Source organism: Anabrus simplex, chromosome 1 (assembly GCF_040414725.1).
Source record: "Anabrus simplex isolate iqAnaSimp1 chromosome 1, ASM4041472v1, whole genome shotgun sequence".
NCBI classification, from domain to species: Eukaryota; Metazoa; Arthropoda; class Insecta; order Orthoptera; family Tettigoniidae; genus Anabrus; species Anabrus simplex.
Genome location: NC_090265.1, coordinates 117,421,159 through 117,443,979, shown reverse-complemented (window position 1 = coordinate 117,443,979; position 22,821 = coordinate 117,421,159). Strand labels below are relative to the sequence as shown.

Below are 22,821 nucleotides of genomic sequence, written 5' to 3'. Positions count from 1 at the left end.
TCCTGACATTTTCTCCAATTTTTCTCTTCGTAAAAACATTACTCGGACTTCGACGAATACTTGAAAAAAGAATTAGCCGAATTGGTCCAGCCGTTCCCGAGTTTTGCGCTTATCAACACATTTAGTGACTCATTTTTATTTATATAGATTTATTTATTTATTGGATATAGAATGTCCCAGCCAGGGAAAAGGTGCTTAATTCTTAATAAGGCTTACTGATGATGCTTGCTAAAATGAAAATCCACAGCCTGTTTCCAGTCATTCGACCGGGTCAGGAATGGAATGAATGAAGCCCCATCTAGCGGGGAGGATAGGAATTGTGCCGGCTGGCTAAGCCTGTCCCACTCCTCTGGGGTACTGATTAATGAATGACAGATGAAATTACATGATATTAGAGAGTGTTGCTGGAATGAAATACTGTATGACAGGAAAACTGGAGTACCCGGAGAAAACCTGTCCCGCCTCCGCTTTGTCCAGCACAAATCTCAGATGGAGTGATCGGGATTTGAACCACGGAACCCAGCGGTGAGGGGTCTGCGCGCTGCTGCCTGAGCCACGGAGGCTCTATGCTTGCTAAAATTATTATTATTGTTATTATGATTATTATTATTATTACAATAATCATTAATCAAATATATCAAATTTAAGCATTTGTTCAGAATACTGAATACAAACAGAATTGCACCTCCGGTCGAAGTGTGCGCGAGGAAGGGAGGGACAGCACCATCGCAGTCAGGGAAGGAGTAAGACCGACACCGTCGTCTCCTTTCTCTCTGCGCGTCCAAGAGCCTTCCGTGGTGGTGACTGCTACAGTTGCTGTTATAGTTTTGTTTGGGCTGATGACCTAGATGTTAGGTCCCTCATCATCATTGTAGTTTTGTTTACATGTTCACCCCTGCCCTAATCACTGTACAGCAAACATATTCTTCTTAATTATTGGTGATAGAGTTCGTGAAGAGCCTCCGTGGCTCAGGCGGCAGCGCGCAGGCCTCTCACTGCTGGGTTCCGTGGTTCAAATCCCTGTCACTCCATGTGAGAGTTGTAGTAGGCAAGGCGAAGGCGGGATAGGTTTTCCTCCGGGTACTCCGGTTTTCTCTGTCATATTTCACTCCAGCAACACTCTTCTATATCATTTCATTTCATCTGTCAGTCATTAATCATAGCCCCAGCCGGCACAATTCTACCTTCGCCGCTAGATGGGGCTTCATTCATTCCAATCCTGACCGGTCGAATGACTGGAAACAGCCTGTATAATATATATATATATTTATGAGAGTTCGTCAAAAGGTACCTTCTAATAAATAATATGTCAGTCATTAATTCTGCATCACGAATGTACAGTAAACTCGGTGATAGATTCTTGACAGGGTCACTCTGAAATTACTGCAGATAAGTGCTGTGAAAACATCATTAAACTATTAATAATTCCATTGAATAAAAAACATTCCGACCCAACAAAAGTTTGGAGAATAACTCAGCAACGTACGGTTGACTGCATCAAGGAAGGATCTCATTAGAGTGCTAGTGCTACAAACAGGAAACAAGTGTTAGGCTTTACCAAGAGAACAACGAACGCAGTGGTTCAAAGATTTATACTGTAATCCCGCTGACCAGGCCTACTTTACAGATAGATGAGAAACTATGATAGAAATGTACTTACTTTCTGAACATATTGTATGTAGGGCTGCAAACGGTCTTCTTTACAGCAGTCTCTGTGTTAGCCCTGAGGATTATATAGTTGGCAGCTTGGGGATTGATCTTCCCAAATAAATACATGTGAAGATTATTACTCAGTATCCAAACACTTTGATTCTTCTCATGATCAACTTTAACGTCATTGGGAAAAGCCAGCTTGCGCTTTTCCACGCCTATAACTCCTTGCTGCAAGCTGCTGAATTCAGTGTTGTTAGTATCCCAGCAGGCAGCAACATGATGCTCGGGGAGGGCATAGAAGAGTACTCCACTTCTTGAAATAGCCGAGCCACCTGCATGGCTGCGTGAATAACCCCTCTCACCAAGTAACACAAACTTGTCATTGCTTTCATTGATTGCTGCTGGGTTTTTCAGTACAGACGTAGGTACGACAAATTCTTTATAACTGGTGGTGGCGTGGTAATACAACATTCGTTCGTGTGCTTTCAACATTGGTCCCAGAGCTAGACCAGACAGTCCATAATTCCAGTACCATTTCAGATCATCTAGTTGATAATTGAATTTCATAGGGTCAGGGTAGAAGGAGCCATGACTTATTCTCCAAGATGTTCGATTTTTATAGCTATAAACCAAGAGGTTGTATCTCTCGGTGTCAGCCATGTACGCATACACATCTTGACAGTCACCTTGATAGTCCACCACGATATTGTTGAAAAAGTTATCCACTAACGCCTGTTTCTCTGGAAATACGTACCTTCTTAATAGTCTATCGTCATATAAGTCGAAAATAAACAGCTGAGGAGGACACACTTCGGTTATGTTGAAAGCAACGTTTACTTTCCCAGAGTCTAACACCCATAACCTACCGCAAGGATCAGTGGCAACTCTAAAAACAGAGATCATACTCAGACATCCCGGTCTATCATTATAGAAGTCCCAGTTCGGATAGGGATCCAACATCGGAGAGAAAGAGTCGGATAATCGGGACACGGACGCTAGTGTTGCTGGGATACCTTCTCTCAATTTTGGTAGAGTAACAAATATTCGATCTTCCCAGACGTCTATACCGAAAGGTATCACGTTTTCTGGTATGAAATTTCCAGATTCGATCGCACTGTCACGTGTGTCGTTACTGGGGTAGTTGAAATCCAGTTGAGACCACTGATGAGTGATGTTGAGTTGATTATTGGGAGGAATTGGCAAGTTGTTAGGGTCGAGTCGTGGGGTCGTCAAAGTTGACAGCAGAGATGGTACAACCAAGAATCGGGAGGCGGCACCTGCAATAGAAACGTATTATGCAATAGACACATTTCATGACTGTTAGATAGAGACCTAACTACCTTCCTGGGACAACAAATCAAAGTATAATACTGATGATATTAACCTGAAATGTACTAATACAATGTCAAATACAAAATTTAAAAAAACATCGTGCTACAGTGCCGAAGAGCCATGGCAATATATCAATCAATACTGATCTGCATTTAGGGCAGTCGCCCAGGTGGCAGATTCCCTATCTGTTGCTTTCCTAGCCTTTTCCGAAATGATTTCAAAGAAATTGGAAATTTATTGAACATCTCCCTTGGTAAGTTATTCCAATCCCTAACTCCCCTTCCTATAAATGAATATTTGCCCCAGTTTGTCCTCTTGAATTCCAACTTTATCTTCATATCGTGATCTTTCCTACTTTTATAAACGCCATTCAAACCTATTCGTCTACTAAAGTAATTCCACGCCATCTCTCCGCTGACAGCTCGGAACATAGCGTACCAAGTGATCGCTGTTCAGCCAGAAGGCCTGCAGATTATGAGGTGTCGTGTGACCAGCACAACGAATCCTCTCGACCGTTACTCTTGACTTCCCAGACCGGATACCATGTCAAATACCATCAAACATTAATATTTGGGGACTTTTCTATGATTCACTTTTACTCTCTATGAAAGGTGTGTGTGTGTGTGTGTGTGTGTGTGTGTGTGTTCCAGGTCCTTTGGTATAAGTCCATTGGCAAAGAAACTGAGCAGTTTGCGATCTTCAGTATTTCTGCGCACCATCAGTGACGAAGATCATTACGCTAGTCAATGACCATATGATTACTGTTTGTTATGTGTTGTGTAATATGTGATGATAACGAAAACGGGGCAGGGTCAGGGTGAAATCTGCCGTTTCCTCTCGATTAACATCAAGGAGTATGCCCAAGACTTACAGTAATATCGCCATCCAACGTAAGAATCGCCTTCAGCAACGTCGCTCTATTTGAGTACCGCAGAGAAGTTTGGAATTTGCTTTTGACAAGCAATCTGGCGATTAGAAATCGTATACATCCACTTCTCATACCTTGTCGACCAACATTCTCTTTCCTGCCCATGGTGCTCGAACCAGCTAACCCCGATATCAGACTATAAGGACTTGGCCACAATGCGGTCATCATTACTGAAAGCTTCATTCATTATTTGAAACAATCTTGAAGCCAAATTAACATCACGTAGTCAAATAATGTTATTGTTTTACCGTCTACATTTGAAGGCTTTTTGGAGACGCATAGGTGCCGGAATTTTGCCCCGCGGGAGTTCTTGTACTTGCCAGTAAATCTACCGCACGAGGCTGACGTATTTAAACACATTCAAACACCATAGGACTGAGCTAGAATTGAATCTGCCACGTTGGGGTCAGAAGGCCAGCGCCGCAACCGTCTGAGCCACCCAGCACGGCATCATTACGTAGTCTCTTTATATTGTGACTACATTTGATTTCAAACTGATATAATGTCTGAAAGAGCAATTACGCTTTTCCAGTTGAAAATATATTCTACACCTTTGGCGAAATGAGATGGAGTGAGCTTCGTGGTACTTACCACGCAGCCGTGAGCCTGAATTTAGGAGATGGTGGTTTGGAACCCTAATGTCACCTCCTGTGAAGATAGTTTTCTGTTGTTTCCCACTTTCACACCTCAGAAATGCCGGGGTTGTGCAGTAACTGAGGCTAGAATCGCTGTCTCACCAAACCTAGTCATTTCCCATCCCACCGTCACCAGAAACCTGTCAGTTATTGACACGTTAAACCACTTGTAGAAATAAAATAAGAAGTTGAAATGTGGTTCAGATAATATTCAAACAATACATATATAAACATTTTGTCCATCAGATTTTCATATGAGTGGGTTGTTATTGTTTGTTAGTTGCTTTACGTCGCACCGACACGGATAGGTCTTATGGCGACGATGGGACAGGGAAGAGCTAGGAGTTGGAAGGAAGCGGCCGTGGCCTTAATTAAGGTACAGCCCCAGCATTTGCCTGGTGTGAAAATGGGAAACCACGGAAAACCATCTTCAGGACTGCCGACAGTGGGGTTCGAACCTACTATCTCCCGAATACTGGATACTGGCCGCACTTAAGCGACTGCAGCTCGGTGTGAGTGGGTTGATGAATAATCGAAGGTATCTTCGTTTCGCGAATTGATCAGAACAATTTTCATTTTGTTCGTTTTCCTATGCGCGCGTGTAAAGGAAAATGAACCTTATCACACTCTAGAAGTGCGGTCAATATGTCAAGCAAACACACATTCCTACTGTATGGTACAGTAAGGTTCAATTTTCTTTACATACTTGCATAGAAAAATGGACTCAACGAAAATTATTCTGATGAACTTCATATCAATATGTGGCTGGGAGGCGTGAGCATTCTTAAGGGAAATAACGGATAGGAAGAGCATTGTCACATTCGCATATTTGCCACAGCAGCGATGATATCACATCATTCATTTCATCTCATTGACTCCTCTGATGAGGTTGACGTAGGCATCCGATCTTTAAAAACTCGATACGAAGTTTCATTTCACATCATAACCGGTCCCGTAGAAAAATGAAACAAGGGTTGCATATACTTGCTCTCCCTGTTAAACTTGTCTGTCTCTAAGCCATCTACTCGCCTAAAACATCCTACCTTCTACTGCTCATCATAGTAATTCACCAGTGTTAAAAGTCAGTGAGGGCCGATGACCTTCGATGTTAGGCCCCTTTAAACAACAAGCATCTAAAAGTCAGTGAAAATATCTACTAGTTATGGCATTAGTATAGTCTAGATATATCTGCAACTACATTCCCTTCCATAGTGTAACGGACTCCTCACTTCACCGGCAACTACAGTTATGAACTTCGCCACGCACAGAACTTTTCTCTACTATTAATATGGACTTACCCTCATCGTGAGATAAACCGCATTTTCTCTCCAACTGGAACTTACATACTTACGTGAATTTGCACACATCATACCTTGCATGAACTCTGCTCTATCCACCTTTACGATCTACGATAAACTAACTTCCTTTTCGCCGGCTGACGTCATGTGACATCGCCTGGTTTGTCGCGCATGCTCCACTAACCTCTGGAATCTTCCAGACATATTTCTCATTATTTCCCCTCTACTCCACACCTGGCCTTCCTCTGAATGTATTGAGATGGACTTTGGCCTGTGTGGAGGGAGCAACATCCAACGTCAACTCCGTCCTTAGGGACATGTGCCCAGAAGTCTCCATTTTCGGGCAGTTGGTACAATTTGGTTCATGATGAGGTATGACAAACTGATTTCTTTACTGTAAATACCTTTAGTTGCATTGGGAGATACTTTCCTTGCAAATTCTGACTGGGAGCATGGCATTTCCAGGCCGAAATTTCACTTGTCTTTTTTGTATTTAAACTCTTCATTGACGAACCTAGTAACGAGTTTCTTTCTAAATGTGCGTGTGGTGTATTGGCAACTGTGCGACTCCTACTGTACACACATTTCTATCCGTTCAGTGCTTCGCCATTTGAGTTTCTGAATGTTGTGAAACTGGTTCACTTGAAGTATATTGTGATTATTCGCGTGTAGAACTACGTTACTTTGTGTCAATTCGAGTGATAACGGAAGTGGTTGTGACTTGCATATAGCATTTAGATTTTGCTCAGAAGATTTCCTGCTGGTATACTCGTATTTGGTAACTGTGAACATCCTATTTTTCTCGTTGTTCTGGGTTTCTCTTTTTATAGCCATATTTATCCTTTCCTCGTTCGTCCCTTTCCATTCCTGCGCTATTCTCTCTTGTTTGCTTTCTTTCTCTTGGATATCTTATTTTACTATAATGAATCTGTATTTTGTATATGTGGTTGGGAAAATTTCATATTTGGATAGTTCTCCTTTCATGTAAATTGCTAGAGTTTTTGATTTATTATTCTAATATATGTTCTGTGTCACTATCGAGTGGCTGCACACCCAAGTCGGAATCAGAACCGGGATCAGCACACGAGGTAAATTAATCCCGCCGTCAATACTATTCGCTCGGAAATGCTTATAAACAGACAGAATCATATTTCTCTCGCCGGCAGTAAAAATCTTTCGTTTCTTCTTCAACTGATAACAGTCTGGTGAATTTTTGTTCGGACCATTGCACAATAATATCCAATAACGAGTAAGAAGAAACCTACAAACGTACAAGAGACTACAAGAATTATGAATTAGCACACAATACGCACATACACTGTTTTTGTAAAAGCGAAGCACACTGATAAAATTCTCTCACTGCTTTTTTAAACAGACAGTGATTGAAACTGCACCCACGTGTTCAGGACATCCACTGAGTGAGTAAGTATGGCAGCTGGGCATTGGCTGCACCATTGCCAAAACTCGCTCTGAGTAGCGCACCCCCCTTGTCCCCTCACCAACCGTGTGACAACACCGAAGGCGCTGCCCCTGTCGCCCGCGCCATCCCAAGGCCGGGCCAACCCCTGGTCTATACACTCACTTCCGCTTTAAGGCCCGCTCCCACCTAGTGGAATGGAATCGAATCGAACCGAACAGAATTTGTTTTTAACATGTGTTTAAATGGGAGATAGAGCTGGCGATCGCCGCGAGTCGAATCGAATCGAACCGAACGGAACAGGATTCTCTGCCAAGAATATTTTTCGAATAGCGGAGTGGAATCGAACAGAATTATCAAGATTCATGCAACTTCGTAGACGGTCGGGTAGAGATCTTTCGGACGAACATTTGGCGGCAAGTGTGTATCACCTTCAGCTGGAAAGTCAGCTGTTTCTTGGATGCGGTCGGGAACGTTCTGTTTTGTGTTAGTTAATTTAATTTATTAATACAAGACACGGAAAACTTACCAGTTTAATTCAAAAATATAATTTCCTCTACTACAAGACCCACAAGCATTAATACAACAACGTAAAAATAATGCCTGGGAGGAAATAAGCAAGGCTATTAAAAACCAAACTTACTAGAATATTAAATTTTGTGGTAGGTTACTGTAGTCTATATACAATTTACTTCATAATTTTTCTTGACTTCCTCACAAAATCATGTTATGTTGGAGTCCACATACGGTATATCAGTACGATAATTGACACCACATCTCATATGGGATCTATATTTAAGTGTTTATTATATTTACAGTGAACGATTTCTAAGCCGCATTCCCTAGGTTTCAGACTGTCGTATATGTGTTCCTAACAAATAGTAGGCTACTGTATACTAAATTGCTCTGTTGTAGACAATAACTACACTTCACTGTCTTTAATTCATGTTACAGAGAGTTGGCCGTGCGGTTAGGGTGGCGTGGATGTGAGTTTTCATTCGGGAGATAGTGAGTTCGAAAACCACTGTCGGCAGCCCTGAAAATAGTTTTCTGTGGTTTCCCCATTTTTCACACCAGGCAAATGCTCGTCCCGTACCTTAATTAAGGCCATGGTCCTAGCCCTTTCCTATCCCATCGTCGCCATAAGACATATCTGTGTCGGTACGACGTAAAGCAGATTGTAAAAAAATAATGGTGAGGCTACCTCGATTAATGATTTCATCCCGCCACAGGACACAATCTGGTATATTAAAGTTGTTTTAAAAATGATCACGGACTCCCATTGCATCTGAGGTAGCATTTCCTCCTGTAAAATTGAACTTTTCTGTTAAATTCTGCTGAAATAATTATTGAAATTACAATACAATAATTCTGAGCTACGTCGAGACTTAGCTTCATCGCGCAATAAACATTCAAATAAGTTTGAATAGTCTTCTTTCGGCTCTCTTGTTAATTTCATGCACCCAGAAACTTCTCCGATCTCTGCCTCCTCACTCCTTCTATCAGACCGTCCATTGCAAGCCTGAAGATTCCCGTAGAATCCCGTTCGATTCTGTTCCGCTAGATGTGAGCGGTCGAGTGGAAATTTCGGCTGTTCGGTTCGATTCGATTCCACTAGGTGGGAGCGAGCCTTTAGTCTGCTCAAAAGGTGGTCCGGAGAATAGCCCCCATGCCAACGGAATTATCTTCTTTGTTACCGCTGTAGCGTACATTGCATTCGGGGACAATGAATACTTGCCGCCCGCTGCCCTATGCACGGATGTTTCGATATAAGTGATCACCGCGAGATTATATTTTACTTTTCGTGGTATAAGTTCATCAATTAGATTAGAACAATCCTGCAACATGACACTAAATGGAGTACCTAGGATGAGATCTTCGAACAAAGCCAGGCCTCGAAGTCTTACCTGCCCTGCTGGAATAACACACTAGCTGCATCGGTGGAGCATAAGGGTCAGTGGAACGTTCTAAAGGGCAGTAATCTATTTATACAGTAAAGGAACCTTAACTATGAGAGGAATGCTATTTACCTATGAAATGAGAAGAATGATTTTTTTTTTTACAATTTTAATGTCCGAGAAAGCACAAGGATAATTTATACATGGTTATGCTACCATATTAAACACATAAATTGAACACTGCAATTTTCTTGAGTGTATGACTGTCCTCTCTAGTCCTTTCTCCAGATTCGAAATTCACTCTGAAAATATTCAAAACACTGTATACACTAGTACCGTTGTACACAGAAATAATTGGATGATGGCGTATCTTGTATTTACTCGTCTTGTTACACTATTAAATCATATATTCAATTAACAAGTCGTCGTCCTGTCGCCGAGTATGTACATCAGCTATTGGATGAACCAGGTTAGACATATTCTGATATACGAGCTTATTTAAAATATCTGAAAGTCGTATCACTTATTAGAATAACCTATCTCGCTATCTCATGAAATGAGCATACACTACACATCGTATGTTCCAATGGGATGTCACCTAAATATACACACGACTTGGACATTTGTACAACGATGGTCCCTATAACGACCCACGTTTAATGAACCAAAGACCAATACAGTATTCAAATAACACTCCTGTAATAGAAGACAATAAATTCGCTTGACATTGCAAAGGTAAATCATGGACGGTTGCAACCGCCTGTAGTTGGTGGCAGTGGGCACAACTGGCTCTGGTGCAGCTGAGACACGAACTCGTGTCTTGTGACAATAGTGAAGTGTGACGTCAGCTCTGAAATCCCTAGTCGTTTTAATTAACATAAAGGTATAGGGGAGTTCTTTCATTGATTGGAATTTTAGCTCTACCCAACGGTGTTTATTTCTGACAGGTTATATATAAGATCGGTACCGGAGAATGGAAATGAGCCCTTTAAAAACACCTTCCTTGCACTCTGTGGTAAAATGAAATGGCGTATGGCTTTTAGTGCCGGGAGTGTCCGAGGACATGTTCGGCTCGCCAGGTTCAGGTCTTTTGATTTGACGCCAGTAGGCGACCTGCGCGTCGTGATGAGGGTGAAATGATGATGAAGACGACACATACACCCAGCCCCCGTGCCAGAGAAATTAACCAATAATGGTTAAAATTCCCGACCTTACCGGGAATCGAACCCGGGATCCCTGTGACCAAAGGCCAGCACGCTAACCATTTAGCCATGAAGCCGGACTAGTGAATTTATTCGACACCCCACCATACCTGGCCTGGTGGTTTAAATCCCACCGGTCAGCTGTTTGCATTGTCGTCGCCTTTCACTCTCCATCACTACACAAGGGAGTTCAGTCGGTCCCGTTATCTGGCCATCTCGGCGCTTTGCTTTAAATCTCATATTACGCTTGGATGCCATTCGCATCAGTTAAACATATCGGCTTGCATCTAGCCTAATTTATATCATTACCGCGGAATAGACAACATCGGTCATATCATTTACTCATATGGGGAGAGGTTCATATTTCATCAGCACCGTATTTAATTATATCCCTTATTCGCTTGAATAGCTCGGTCCCACTTCTCGGCATAAACAATACACACATATCATAGAAGAAAGAAAAGCCCTATCACTCGGGACAAAATATGCTAACACTCACTATCTAAATAAACTCAAACATTATCACAGTTCACTTGTCACACCGTGGTTTCTTCACCATACTTAATCCATACATGGGAATGACCTAACACTTTACGTGAAGCACGTAATACAGAAAACTTAGAAATTTCTAGATAACTCATATTATTTATTACCGATCATACATGGAGTGATTTCACGTGAATATATACAAATCCCTTTAATTCTCATAATAAAGAGCAAAGTCACCTCCGTACAGGCCATGAAGGTTCTTGGAGGAGTGGAAGGTAAAGGCTTCCACCATTGTTAACCTCGGCACGTGATGGGTAGAGTGGTTAGCTTTACGCCCGGCCGCCTTTGCCCCCAGGAATTAACCTGGTACTCATTTTTGGTGTAGGCTGAGTGAACCTCAGGGCCATATGCACCTCCGGAAGTGGAAATCTCGTTTCTTAAATTTTTAGACTTCCTGACGGGGGTTCGAACCCACGTCCTTCCGGGCGAACCAAGCACGCCTTTACCGCCTCGGCCAGGCAGCCCCTTTAATTCTCATAATGCTTCACAATAAATCAAATCTAGGGCCTTAAATATATCATGCACTAATTCCCATAATAAAAAAAGAAATACGCTCACCGACCGTGGTGAAAAATCAATACAAGCCCTATGAAGTAACTAGAACTACCCCTTTGAGAACATCGAAATCCTACCCTACATTTCTAAAGAATTGGCATGCATTAAAGATTTACATTTTTACAGGATATAGACTTTCAAATATTTTATGGTACTCATCTGTCTGGATCACACCCACAACTCACCGAAGAAGGCACATATGATCTTCTGGCCGCACAATACGACTGCATCAGCAACCTGAAGTCCTGTGTTCGGCGGCCGCTGGGTCGTTGGTATGGTGTCTTGACTTCTCGTACAATGCAGGAATTTCTCGAGGTTCCACGGCGTCTTGACTAAGTACAGGGCTTCCGGTAATCCTCTTCTTCCTAGGAGAATGATGTCACTGGCACACAACACAATGAGGGAATCTGACTTAATTATAATTGTGATAAATGGCAACACATAATTTCTACGATCAGAGAAACTCATAGGCTCGAGCCCTCCAATCAAGTGTTGGTATTGTCCTGTAGCTCGTTGCTTTCCCTATTGGCTATCTATTCCACTGTCGGCATTTTAGGTCCCTAATTACACACGTTCGCACTCTCAGTGTTATTAGAAGCCCAAAGCTATCCTTACGAACGTGGTTTAACTTTGCCTAATTCAGCACCAGTTTATGTGAGAATACAGATTAGCTGCTACGCTTGGGTTTCTTAGCCGATATCGTAGTTTATACATTGTCACTGAGCCGCACTTGCTTCTATAACTGATCATTCATCATTACACAGTTATTTGAGCTCCCGTGTTATTCCTTCGGCAATAAATATGTTCGTGAATTTATCGCACAGCCTTCTTGCGTTCGACTCACGTTCTCTTTACACACGTATTTGTTCACTTCAGCATTCCGCATATCACATGACCGTCATAGTCAGGATTAAATGCCGTACTCTGTTAATATCGATAAACTTTCACTCCACTGTTATATAATCATATCGCTGACAGAACTTCAGCTATATAAACACCATTTAAACAATTACTGACTGGTCACACTTTGTAGCACTGTAACAAAGAATACTGAAGAATCACTCACGGCACGTATCACCTCACAATTTAACTGGTAGAATCGAACAGGTCGCTTGCCTCAGTTTGCACCCTCTTTTTATAATAAAAACTTGTCCGACTCGAGGGAGAGGGTAAGGCTCCTCCTACTTGCAAAAATCGCTCCGTTAGCCCGTAGTTCCCAGAATTGGTTACAGCATCAAATTAAAGCTTCATTACCCGAGTTTCCACTGATCGATTGTCATTCGTTCTCGCTGACAGCTTTCTCCAGGTGGTGAACACCTATTGAATGTCCGTGAACTGCGTAGATTATCCCATTAGAATCATGTAAAGGATTTCTTGGTGTCAAAAATTACTATAAAATTCGCCGCTTCTAATGATCCTTGAGTCATGAAAATCTGTTTTGTATTATGTGAGTTATGTTAATTTTATTATGGAAAACAGTTGAAGGTAAGGTATTGGTTACGGTGTTTTCAGGGAAAAGGAGCGAGAAAGTGATATTTGCCAGGGCTGGACACAGTGTTTGTAACCTACTTAGCAGCTTGTGTATTTCCTACTCTGGCGCTCCTGACTGAGAGCGCTTCTGCCCGGAGGCGAAAGTATGACTCGTTACAGCAAGTACGCGTAAATCGAATCTGGTGCGTGGGGCTGGCAGCTCACCACTCGTATCCCGTGGAGGGTAAACGTGCGCTAACTTGGGCGTTAATTAACGTAGGGAAGCGCAGAAAACGGCATAATTCATCTCCAGGATACCGTAGTACACATTTGGTGACGTGATGAACGGTCAAAATATTACTCGAATACTTGCTCACTGTGGACTAACAAACAACTTTGAGATCAAACAAAACTCATGTCCTATTCCCGAAACAATTGTCAAAAAATATGTTTGCACAAGACTGGAATAGAGCGTGATTAGTCACTTATGCGCTGATTCTCTCACTGGACTAGTGCAGTGGTATTTCCTATCGGCTGATAACAGTACATTGCCTAGTATTTGGAATGCCCGGTTTCGCAATAGGAGTAGTTGACATGTTTATTTCGAAACGCATCCGGAGCTGCGTGATAGATGTTGGGACAATTGGGTGTGTCAAATACGTGAACATTTCTTGTTCTCCACTTTGGACCCAAAAATATTGGGACGCGTAAATTATGTAAGGGCGTAAATTATGCGCGAAAATACAATAGTTATTAATATAACGAGAAAAATGCTTATCAGTGCTGTCCCCGCGGACGATAGCGTCGCTGATTGTTGCACAGGAAGTACGTTCTTCGGACTGTAGATTACTCAGATATTGAGGGAGAATACTTGGTATGACACCTGTCATTAAAATATTTAATTTTGCGCTCTTCTTATGGTGCGTATTGCGAAAATGAAGATTACAGACGCGAGAGTTTCCTATTACTTCCTTTATTAGTACCTTGCTTACATATAGCCGACAACCAATTTCCTGCTAATTCCCTTCTAGACGGTATTTCATAGAATCGTATCCCTTCTGGCTGTGAGCCACCTCGCCGAGATTTGAAAAAGGGTACACAACAGTTGAAAATTTCGGGAAAAAATAAAGTTTCGGTTGTTCAAAAAAGTGTAAGTTGCACAAATGGAAGAAAAAGAGTACAAGTTCTTTTAAAAACTTTTAAAATATCTGTAAGTATAACATGATTAATTCATGTCACAGTTCTACACAAAATATCACTTATACAAAGGGAAGCGATCAGGCACGTTTATTGTTTGTACGGAATAACTGAGTTTTCACACACATGCACGTATGAATCAATCAATCAATCAATCAATCAATCAATCAATCAATCAATCAATCAATCAATCAATCAATCAATCAATCAATCAATCAATCAATCACCACTGATATGCATTTAAGGCAGTCACCTAGCTGACAGATTTCCTATCTGTTCTTAAAGAATTGGAAATTTATTGAACATCTCCCTTGGTAAATTATTCCAATCCCTAACTCCTCTTCGTGCAGGATATACGAATATTTGCCCCAAGTTGTCCTCTTGAATTCCAACTTTATATCTTCATATTATGACCATTCCTACTTTTAAAAACACCGCTCAGACTTATTCGTATACTAGTGTCATTCCAACCCATCTCTCCACTGACAGCTCGGAGCTACTATTTAGTCAAGCATCTCGTCTCCTTTCTCCCAGGTCTTCCCAGCCAAAACTTTGCAACATTTTCTTAACACTACTCTTTTGTCTGATATCACCCAGAACAAATCGAGCTGCTTTTCCAGTTCTTGAATCAAGTAATCCTGGTGAGGGTCTCATACACTGGAACCATAGTCTAGTTGGGGTCTTTCAATGCTACACACACACTGACTGCGAATATTGTGCGTCTACTACTGCGCCTTACGGTGGCTTGTAGAAATGTTAATAGTTGCGCCTTCCTGTGTTAAACTATTCTAAGGACCACGGGAGTTGGAGTCTGACGTTTAGCGCCATCGGCGAGAAAACGTTGACAAACGCTGCTCGAAGACGGTCTGTTCCTATGGCAACGATAATAGCGATGCCACTTTAAGGAAGCTATCGCCATGTGGGTTGGCTTGCTCTCAGCCCTCAGTCGCTTTTTTTATTTATTCGGAGTGGCACTGTGTTAGTTGTTGCTGCTTCATGTATTTACGTGTTTGTTTTCTGAATATTATTTCCGTTGTTTGTTAGTTAATTTTGTTGTACGTTAATCAGTGGCTAGTTATACAGTTTTATTCTGTACTGAACATGTGCATTTGTTGAGGTTATTGTCTGAAACAGATGATTTTGTTGGTAATTATGACTTCTCATATTTATCGGTAATGACGTGTTCTGTCTTAAATGCTGGAATTAGTAGCACGAGCGTAGGAACGAGTCAAAGAATATTGAGTTGCATTAGGCCTACATATTTTGTTAAAAACTCAGCCGGTATGAAAGGGTGATATGCCACAGATGAAGTTAACTATGACAACGCAGCGTACTGCGTAGTTACAGCTTTTACCGCTTAAATGTCAGGCTCCAACTCTCGTGGGCCAACTAGAGTGTCATAGAGCAGGCCGTATAAGAGGATCGAGACGGCGGTGTGCAACAATTCGAATCTTCGCCACTTGATGTCATGAAAACCTTGTACAGTTGGTAAGAAAAATAGTAAAAGCTGTAATGTCCAGTGTCTAATACTAATTTTAGAACCAAAAAGTATCAAAAATGAAAACTCCGGCTTCAAACCCCTTTGCACGCAACGGGTCACATGTGTATATATGTTTCACATAATTATGTTTATACCTGTCTGAAGCACAATAAATAAATTCATAAATAAAAATTCATTCATACATATATTTATTGCCCACCCTACTATACACCATCGGCTTACAGGTCATAAAGACAAAAAGATAAAAGTAACCACTACAACCCTCCTAAAGCTATTTAACTAGATTAACTACCTCTACATCTACTCCGTATCATCCCACATGTGCGCAAATAGCCAGCACACGTGCAGGATACCACCATACTACAAACTACCCTAATCACCGAACTCGAACCCAACACCTAAAAAACTAATGAAAAAACAAAAAATAGATAAAAGTAAAAAAATATATATAGTAGGCTGGTCGCGGTGTCATCCACGGAAAGGAACACACGCCAACCAACCCTTGACGCCGCCACCAGCCTCGCCAGGTGAGAACGGATACCATATCTCACCGACCCCTGCTGACAATGTGTTTCCTTCCTTCTCTTGCTTGGCAAGCTACCTGCGGTGGAAACCGGACCAGCATACGGCCTGCAACACTCTTTCGCCCAATGTGCACGTCACGCCTACTCTGATCCATTGTCAGTGCACTTCCTTCCTTCTCCTTTTTCTTCACATGCAGACATGCTTAAGCCTAACTTCCTTGGGATGGATCAGGCCCACCCCTCCGTCTTCCCTTGATACGTCACGCTCTCCTCTCTCGCGCTACTCCCGCTAGCTACATCTCACATTAATATAACAGTTTATCTTTTCTAACTCTCCATAAAATACTTTCACAATTTTCATTTTACCAACCCTTTCTACTTTACTACACTACCCACTTCAGCTCTCATAATTTTTTTATTCCATACACATTCACTTTCATCACCTCCTCAACACATATACTCCTAAACAAAACCCTTTTTCTACCACACCGCACATACACACATACAAACAGTTTGCCATTCCAAGTCGATACGTTCACTCAGTCTTCTCACAGTTATTCCCATCATGTTTAACTTGTGACTTTACACCTAAACAAACCAATAATCTACAGCACCACACTTACACACATCAAACCTTTTTCTTATCCAATCAGTTTGTTCACTCAGTCTTCTCCCAGTTCTTTCCATCTTATTAAACTTAAGAATTAAACATCAACCATCACTCATTCTACATCCCTCATCAACGCAAACAAACAGTTTTCCCTTCCAAGACAATTAGTTCAATCAGTCTTCTCACAACTTTGATTCACTATTTTCTAACTAAGCGTCATTTCAGCCATCAACGATAAACTTAAACTATATACCTACTTCTTATATTTACACTACTCGCAGGGCCTACTCAACCTCCCCTTTTAATCCACTCATACCTAATTCTCTCAGGTTTTCCTTTATTACATAATTTTTTCATAAACACATCTACTCTCATATTACTCATATATTAAATATCTCACATACTCACATACTACTACTCCTCGATCTACTTCCCAACAACTTGCCCCGGGTGCATCACCATTCAAGAGGGCAAGGTGCTCTCCCCACTTCCCCTAACACTACTGCCCCTTTCTCTGATATCATGGTCACCATGATACCCTTCTCGCATCTGCTCAGGGCGGATAACCATTTCTCTGAACATAATGCCTTCCCCATTCCCCCACACAGCACTTTATCTGAACGATCCCTGTTATTCCCTCAGTTTCTTAAAAAAATCTAGCTCTAGCCACATTTAAGGGTACGAACATGCCGAGTGGATTACTCCTCGCTCAGCGCTCATCACTCCTGTGTCTTCACACAGGAAGTTGAGAGATGCAAAACAAACCCATACATTTCAATAGTAGCGTTCATGCCGGCACTTCACTCATCCCTCTTCTCTCCGCTCCTCCCTCAAGGATCAAATCGGTTTGATTTTGGAGCGATGTGCTTCTTGAGCGCTGTTCTGTGATTGGTTGGCTCAAGGCCACGGCCGCCTACTCATAATATTATCGGCCTGCGTTCACTGAAGGTAAAATAACCATGTTGAATATTATCCTTATACTCAGTAAATTTAATATTTCGATGAAGTACAGATTGCTTTATTGAAGTGGAGAATAATATTATATTACTACTGCTTACGTTATTGTAATGACCAGTTCTTCTTCAATGCAAATATGACTGACATGATAGCTGCTGTACTTCCGTGGTTTCATATTGCCTTCAATTCCCTTCAGCAAATATTGAAATGTCTGCATTCTTCTTCTTTTTCTACCGCCTTTTGCCTCACCTTGTGGGGGCCGCGGATGCGAACCGTATCACACATGTTGACTGACCCTGTTTTACGGATTGATGCCTTTCCTGACGTCAACCTTATGTGGAGGGATGTAATTACTATTGCGTGTTTCGGTGGTAGTTTGTAGTATGGTGTGTTGTCTGAATATGAAGAGGAGAGTGTTGGAACAAACGCAAATAACCAATCCCCGAGCCAGAAGAATTAATGTCGCCAATAAAATCTCCGACCCGGCCAGGAATCGAACCCGGGATTCACTGAACCGAAGGGATCAACGTTTGTCATTCAGCCAAGGAGTCGTATACTGAAATGTTTGCATTGACATTCTTCAATAGTCGTAACATTTCTGTGGGTCTTTCTTCACTTCTTGGTATAAATGATGGAATTCACCCAATCTCTGCCTTCTCTAATTAATTGGATGTGCGCTGTATCTTCTGTCAGAACTTGAAATCAAGTACAGTTTGCGTGCTATCATAAGTTCATCATCACTTCTGCTACTACACTTAACTATTATGTATGCTATTTTGCTTTACGTCGCACCGACACAGATAGGTCTTATGGCGACGATGGGATAGGAGAGGCCTAGGAATGGGAAGGAAGCGTCCGTGGCCTTAATTAAGGTACAGCCCCAGGATTTGCCTGGTGTGAAAATGGGAAACCGCGGAAAAACATCTTCAGGGCTGCCGACAGTGGGATTCGAACTCACTATCTCCCGGATGCAAGCTCACAGCTGCGCGCTCCTAACCGCACGGTCAACTCGCCCAGTACTATTATGTATACAGAGGAGTATGAACATTTTCACGAAACAAAATTACATATAAAGAACACAACCCTATCTTCTCGTGAATGCTGCACAATCATAACTGGATGGAAAACTTTTCCTCATTAATGAAGAAAGAGCGAGGGTCTCCTAACCGGTATGTGCGCCTTTGAATGATGAGTGAAGAGCACTGCTATGAGCACTGAGTGAGGAGTAATCCACTCGGCATGTTCGTACCCTAAGAATTTCGCTATACTCCTTCCTTTCTCCCACTCTCTACATAACCAAGATGCCATCTTCTAACTTTTTCCCTACCTTATCCATCTCCTTCTTACTTAGCATTTTAATCTTTATCTCCTCCAAAGCTCGGTATTGATTGAATATATGCAGGTCCGTCCACCTCTCTCCTCCACATAATACACATCTATCCTTATTCTCACTTCCTACCCATCCCCTATTACTTGGAACTCCTAATAGCCACCAATACAAACCTCTCTTATCCCTTCTACCCTCGAACTGCTGTTTTCGGGTGTATTACTTCCACAAATAAAAATAAATAAATAAATAAATAAATAAATAAATAAATAAATAAATAAATAAATTCCTGAACCACTGACGCAGCTTTTCCAGAAGTGACATGTTTTAACTAAAGGCCTTGATAGTCTAAGCAAAGGGAACAAACAAACAGAAGGAACACACATCATAGCCAGAGGACCAGCTTATGAAAATTGTAAGTTGAACGATCAGCCATCAAAATTTAACGCACAGGCACTGAACTATATCTGCCGGCTGCCATTAAGCAATTATTGCTATCATCGCCATCTGAAGAAACAAATAGTTAAACCCAAGCAATTTCTATAACTTTTCGTGACTCATTCAGGTCCATTTCGCAGCAATCATATCCGGAATGCATGGGTTAAATTTGTTACGAGGACAACATCAATAATGCAAGCGGTAATTTACGATAATGGGTGGGCATGGAATTGACGTATTATAAATATAAGTCACACCGCAACGCATTTCAATTTCAACAAATATGTTAGTAGTAACAGGATTGGAATGAGAGAAAATTCCCATTAGTAATTAAAACAAAATGGTACTTCATTACCAATGCTGCATAGTTAATATATTGACCAAAGCTTGTAGAGTATACAGTACGTACGGGCTAAACCGGAAAGCGAAAACGCCATCCCTGGAGCTGATGTATCTGAAAGAAGAAAGCAATTTGTTGATTTCAATAACAGTAAGAAATAATAACAATAATTCCGCATTTCTTAGTTCCTTATTTAGTTAGTATGTTTTAGAAGTTTGTTAAAAATGTATATCATTGTAGTATATTGATCATAGCCATGGGACTTCCAATATTAAGTGGAATTAAAATCGCTGAGACTTGACTTTCCATTTCCAAACTCCCACTTTCATTAGTCGGGAATCGAATCAAGGTTTCCTCGATTAGACGCTAGTGACGATGTCACTCAGCTATCATACCCCATCAAATGTTAGTTTGTTTTCAGACTGAGGAGTAATACTGGACTCTTTTGCTGTTGCCATTGAGTTATTAAGGTAATAATTCACACTGAAGTCAACGGTATTAAACTTCGGCACATTGAATCAAACGCGCATAGCGCATGGCACAGAACTATACTGTTATGTTTTTAAAAAAGAGTGGTTTGAACACCGGCCAATACACTATGGCCGCTCCACATTCAGACTGTATAATCCTAAAAAATCCACCAAGACAGGGTATAAGTTTTGATGTCGTGTTGATATATGCCCTAATTAATTATAGGTTACCTAGTTACATTCAAGTTTGATGTGTATCGAGGACTACGTGGAGGATTGTAGATAAAACAAAATAACCCTCAAAGGTGGATATTATATTTTTGTGATAGATAGTTGGTTCTTCTCTTCTCACGGGTCCACATACGCGTGCGATGTTGCGCAACGAGGGAGAGTAATAATTCGTCGCTGTTCAGGGAAAAGGTAATATCTCACAGTGCTCTTCCTATCAACTGGTCACGCCTTGCAGCGAGATATGAATATGCAGTCCGTCAGAACAATTTTCCTTGTGTTCCTTTTCGTATTCTAACGTGTAAAGGAAAATGAATCTTAAGCATATTATAGTGTAGGAGTGCGTAACTAAGTCGCGCAAACACACATTCCTAGAGTGCGGTACGGTAAGGTTCATTTTTCATTACACGTAAGTGTAGGAAAATGAACACAACGAATATTGTTGTGATGGACTAAATATCCACACGTGGCTGGGAACCAGATATGATATGACCTTTTGCCCGAACAGCAACGAATTAACCAAGATTGATCTTTGAAAATTTTCCAACTTCTTTGAAATCATTAAAGAAAATACTAGGTAAACAATTGATAGGGAAATTACCACCAGGGTGACAGCTCCAAATGGAGATCAATGGATAAACATAGGTAATACGGAGGTAGGTGGACCAGTGAGGAGAGAACCACACGAATAGTACTTCATTAATATAAGTTATAACATTTCAACAATTATAAGAGAGGACATTGGTTTTTAAACTAAATGGTTTTACACTTCTCAATAATATTAATCATTTCATAAGTTATATTACAAAAGTGTGTGATTTAATTAAATCTGATGATGTTCATTCAAGAAGGAGACATGTCATTCTATTTTAATTAAGTTGTTTCTATTATTATAGTTTTCTTTTAAGTTATTTTCTAAATTTTATTTATAAAATAGTCTCCACAGACTGAAGAAGTTAACAGTTATAAATTAAATGATTCGAAACTGAAAATAAATGGTTTCCGCTATAACAAACAAACAAACAAACAAATCCTAGACATGTATATGTGTGTTTTTATATCAGCTCTCCTTGAAACGACAAGGCAGATAAATTCAGTAATTTAAGCCTTGAAATAGTGTCTTGAGACTTTCCACAGTTGGTTATATTAATAACTGTTACTAAAGAAGAATACAAATGACAGCAGAATTCAAGGGAATTCTTCTACAAATATGTTCACAAAAGTTTAACAGTGATGTTAATAATAATAAATTAACAATACACAAATGAACCTAAGTGTTAGGAGAGTATGGAGACTAAGATACGATAAACCACTCTAAATTTTATTTAAATTGCATTATATATATAATTCGAAGGGGCCATCAAGGACCACGTTAAGTCTTGCTGCATTTGACACTGAACTTGGCCTTCTTTAGAGCCCAAATTTCCCTCATTCTTTGTGAGTGGGCATGCTTACGCGCCTCTGCCCAAGGGGCACCGTGTCTTCTCTTCGGTTGCTCGTCTCAGTTTAGCCCGTTCGTCAATATTTTCTTGCGGAAGAGATCTCTGTTAAGGGCGTCTTCAGCTGAGATATGTAGCATTTGCAGGTATTCTTTGGTATTTCTAAACCAGGGAATTGTGGTTTTGGGGTTTGAATCAAAAAAGTGAAAGATTTCTTTAGTTAACTTTCTTCCGCCCATTCTTTTCAGATGACCGTAAAATCGTGCCCGTCTTTTTCTGATTGTGTCGGTAATTTTCTCTATTTTGCTGTAGACTTCCTTGTTGGATCTCTTTTGATGGATTCCATTTCTGTACTTTGATCCCAAGATTCCTCTCACAATTTTGCGTTCTCTTTTCTCCAGTTCTTCAAGGAGTCCTTTGTTGGCATTTAGAGACAGGGTTTCGGCTGCATATAGAACTAATGGCTTCAGAACTGTTTCATAGTGACGTGTCTTGGTGTTTTGGGGAATGCATTTTTTGTTTAGATTCTGCGGGATGTTTGGTAGGCTATTTCCAGTTTACGTACCGGTACTCGCTCCTGAAGTGCTTCTCTGTCCAGTCCATTCTTCATGATGATCTCACCCAGGTATTTGAATTTGTCTACTCGGGTGATGTCCCCGTATTTTGTATGCAGTTTTGGTGGAGCCTTTTTGATGTTAGTCATTACTTCTGTTTTCTCAAACGATATCTGCAAACCAGTTTGTTCGGCAATTTCCTTTAATATTTCAACTTGAGCTCTAGCGGTTTCTATGTCGTTTGAGAGAACAGCAATATCATCGGCAAATGCTAAGCAGTCTGTTGCGATCCCCTTCGA

General features: G+C 41.0%; 1 protein-coding gene across 1 annotated transcript in view; it reads right to left on the bottom strand.

Moving 5' to 3' along the window:
• LOC137496931 (dopaminechrome tautomerase-like) overlaps positions 1-22,821 on the bottom strand; it is an 80,808-nt gene that overhangs the window by 52,958 nt on the left and 5,029 nt on the right. Inside the window, exons 2-3 of the mRNA XM_068225032.1 lie at positions 19,901-19,945; positions 1,661-2,930 (exon numbers count right to left, since the gene is read on the bottom strand). Coding sequence (XP_068081133.1) covers positions 1,661-2,930; positions 19,901-19,928 — 1,298 coding nt within the window. The 5' untranslated portion in view covers positions 19,929-19,945. The remainder of the gene's footprint in view (positions 1-1,660; positions 2,931-19,900; positions 19,946-22,821) is intronic.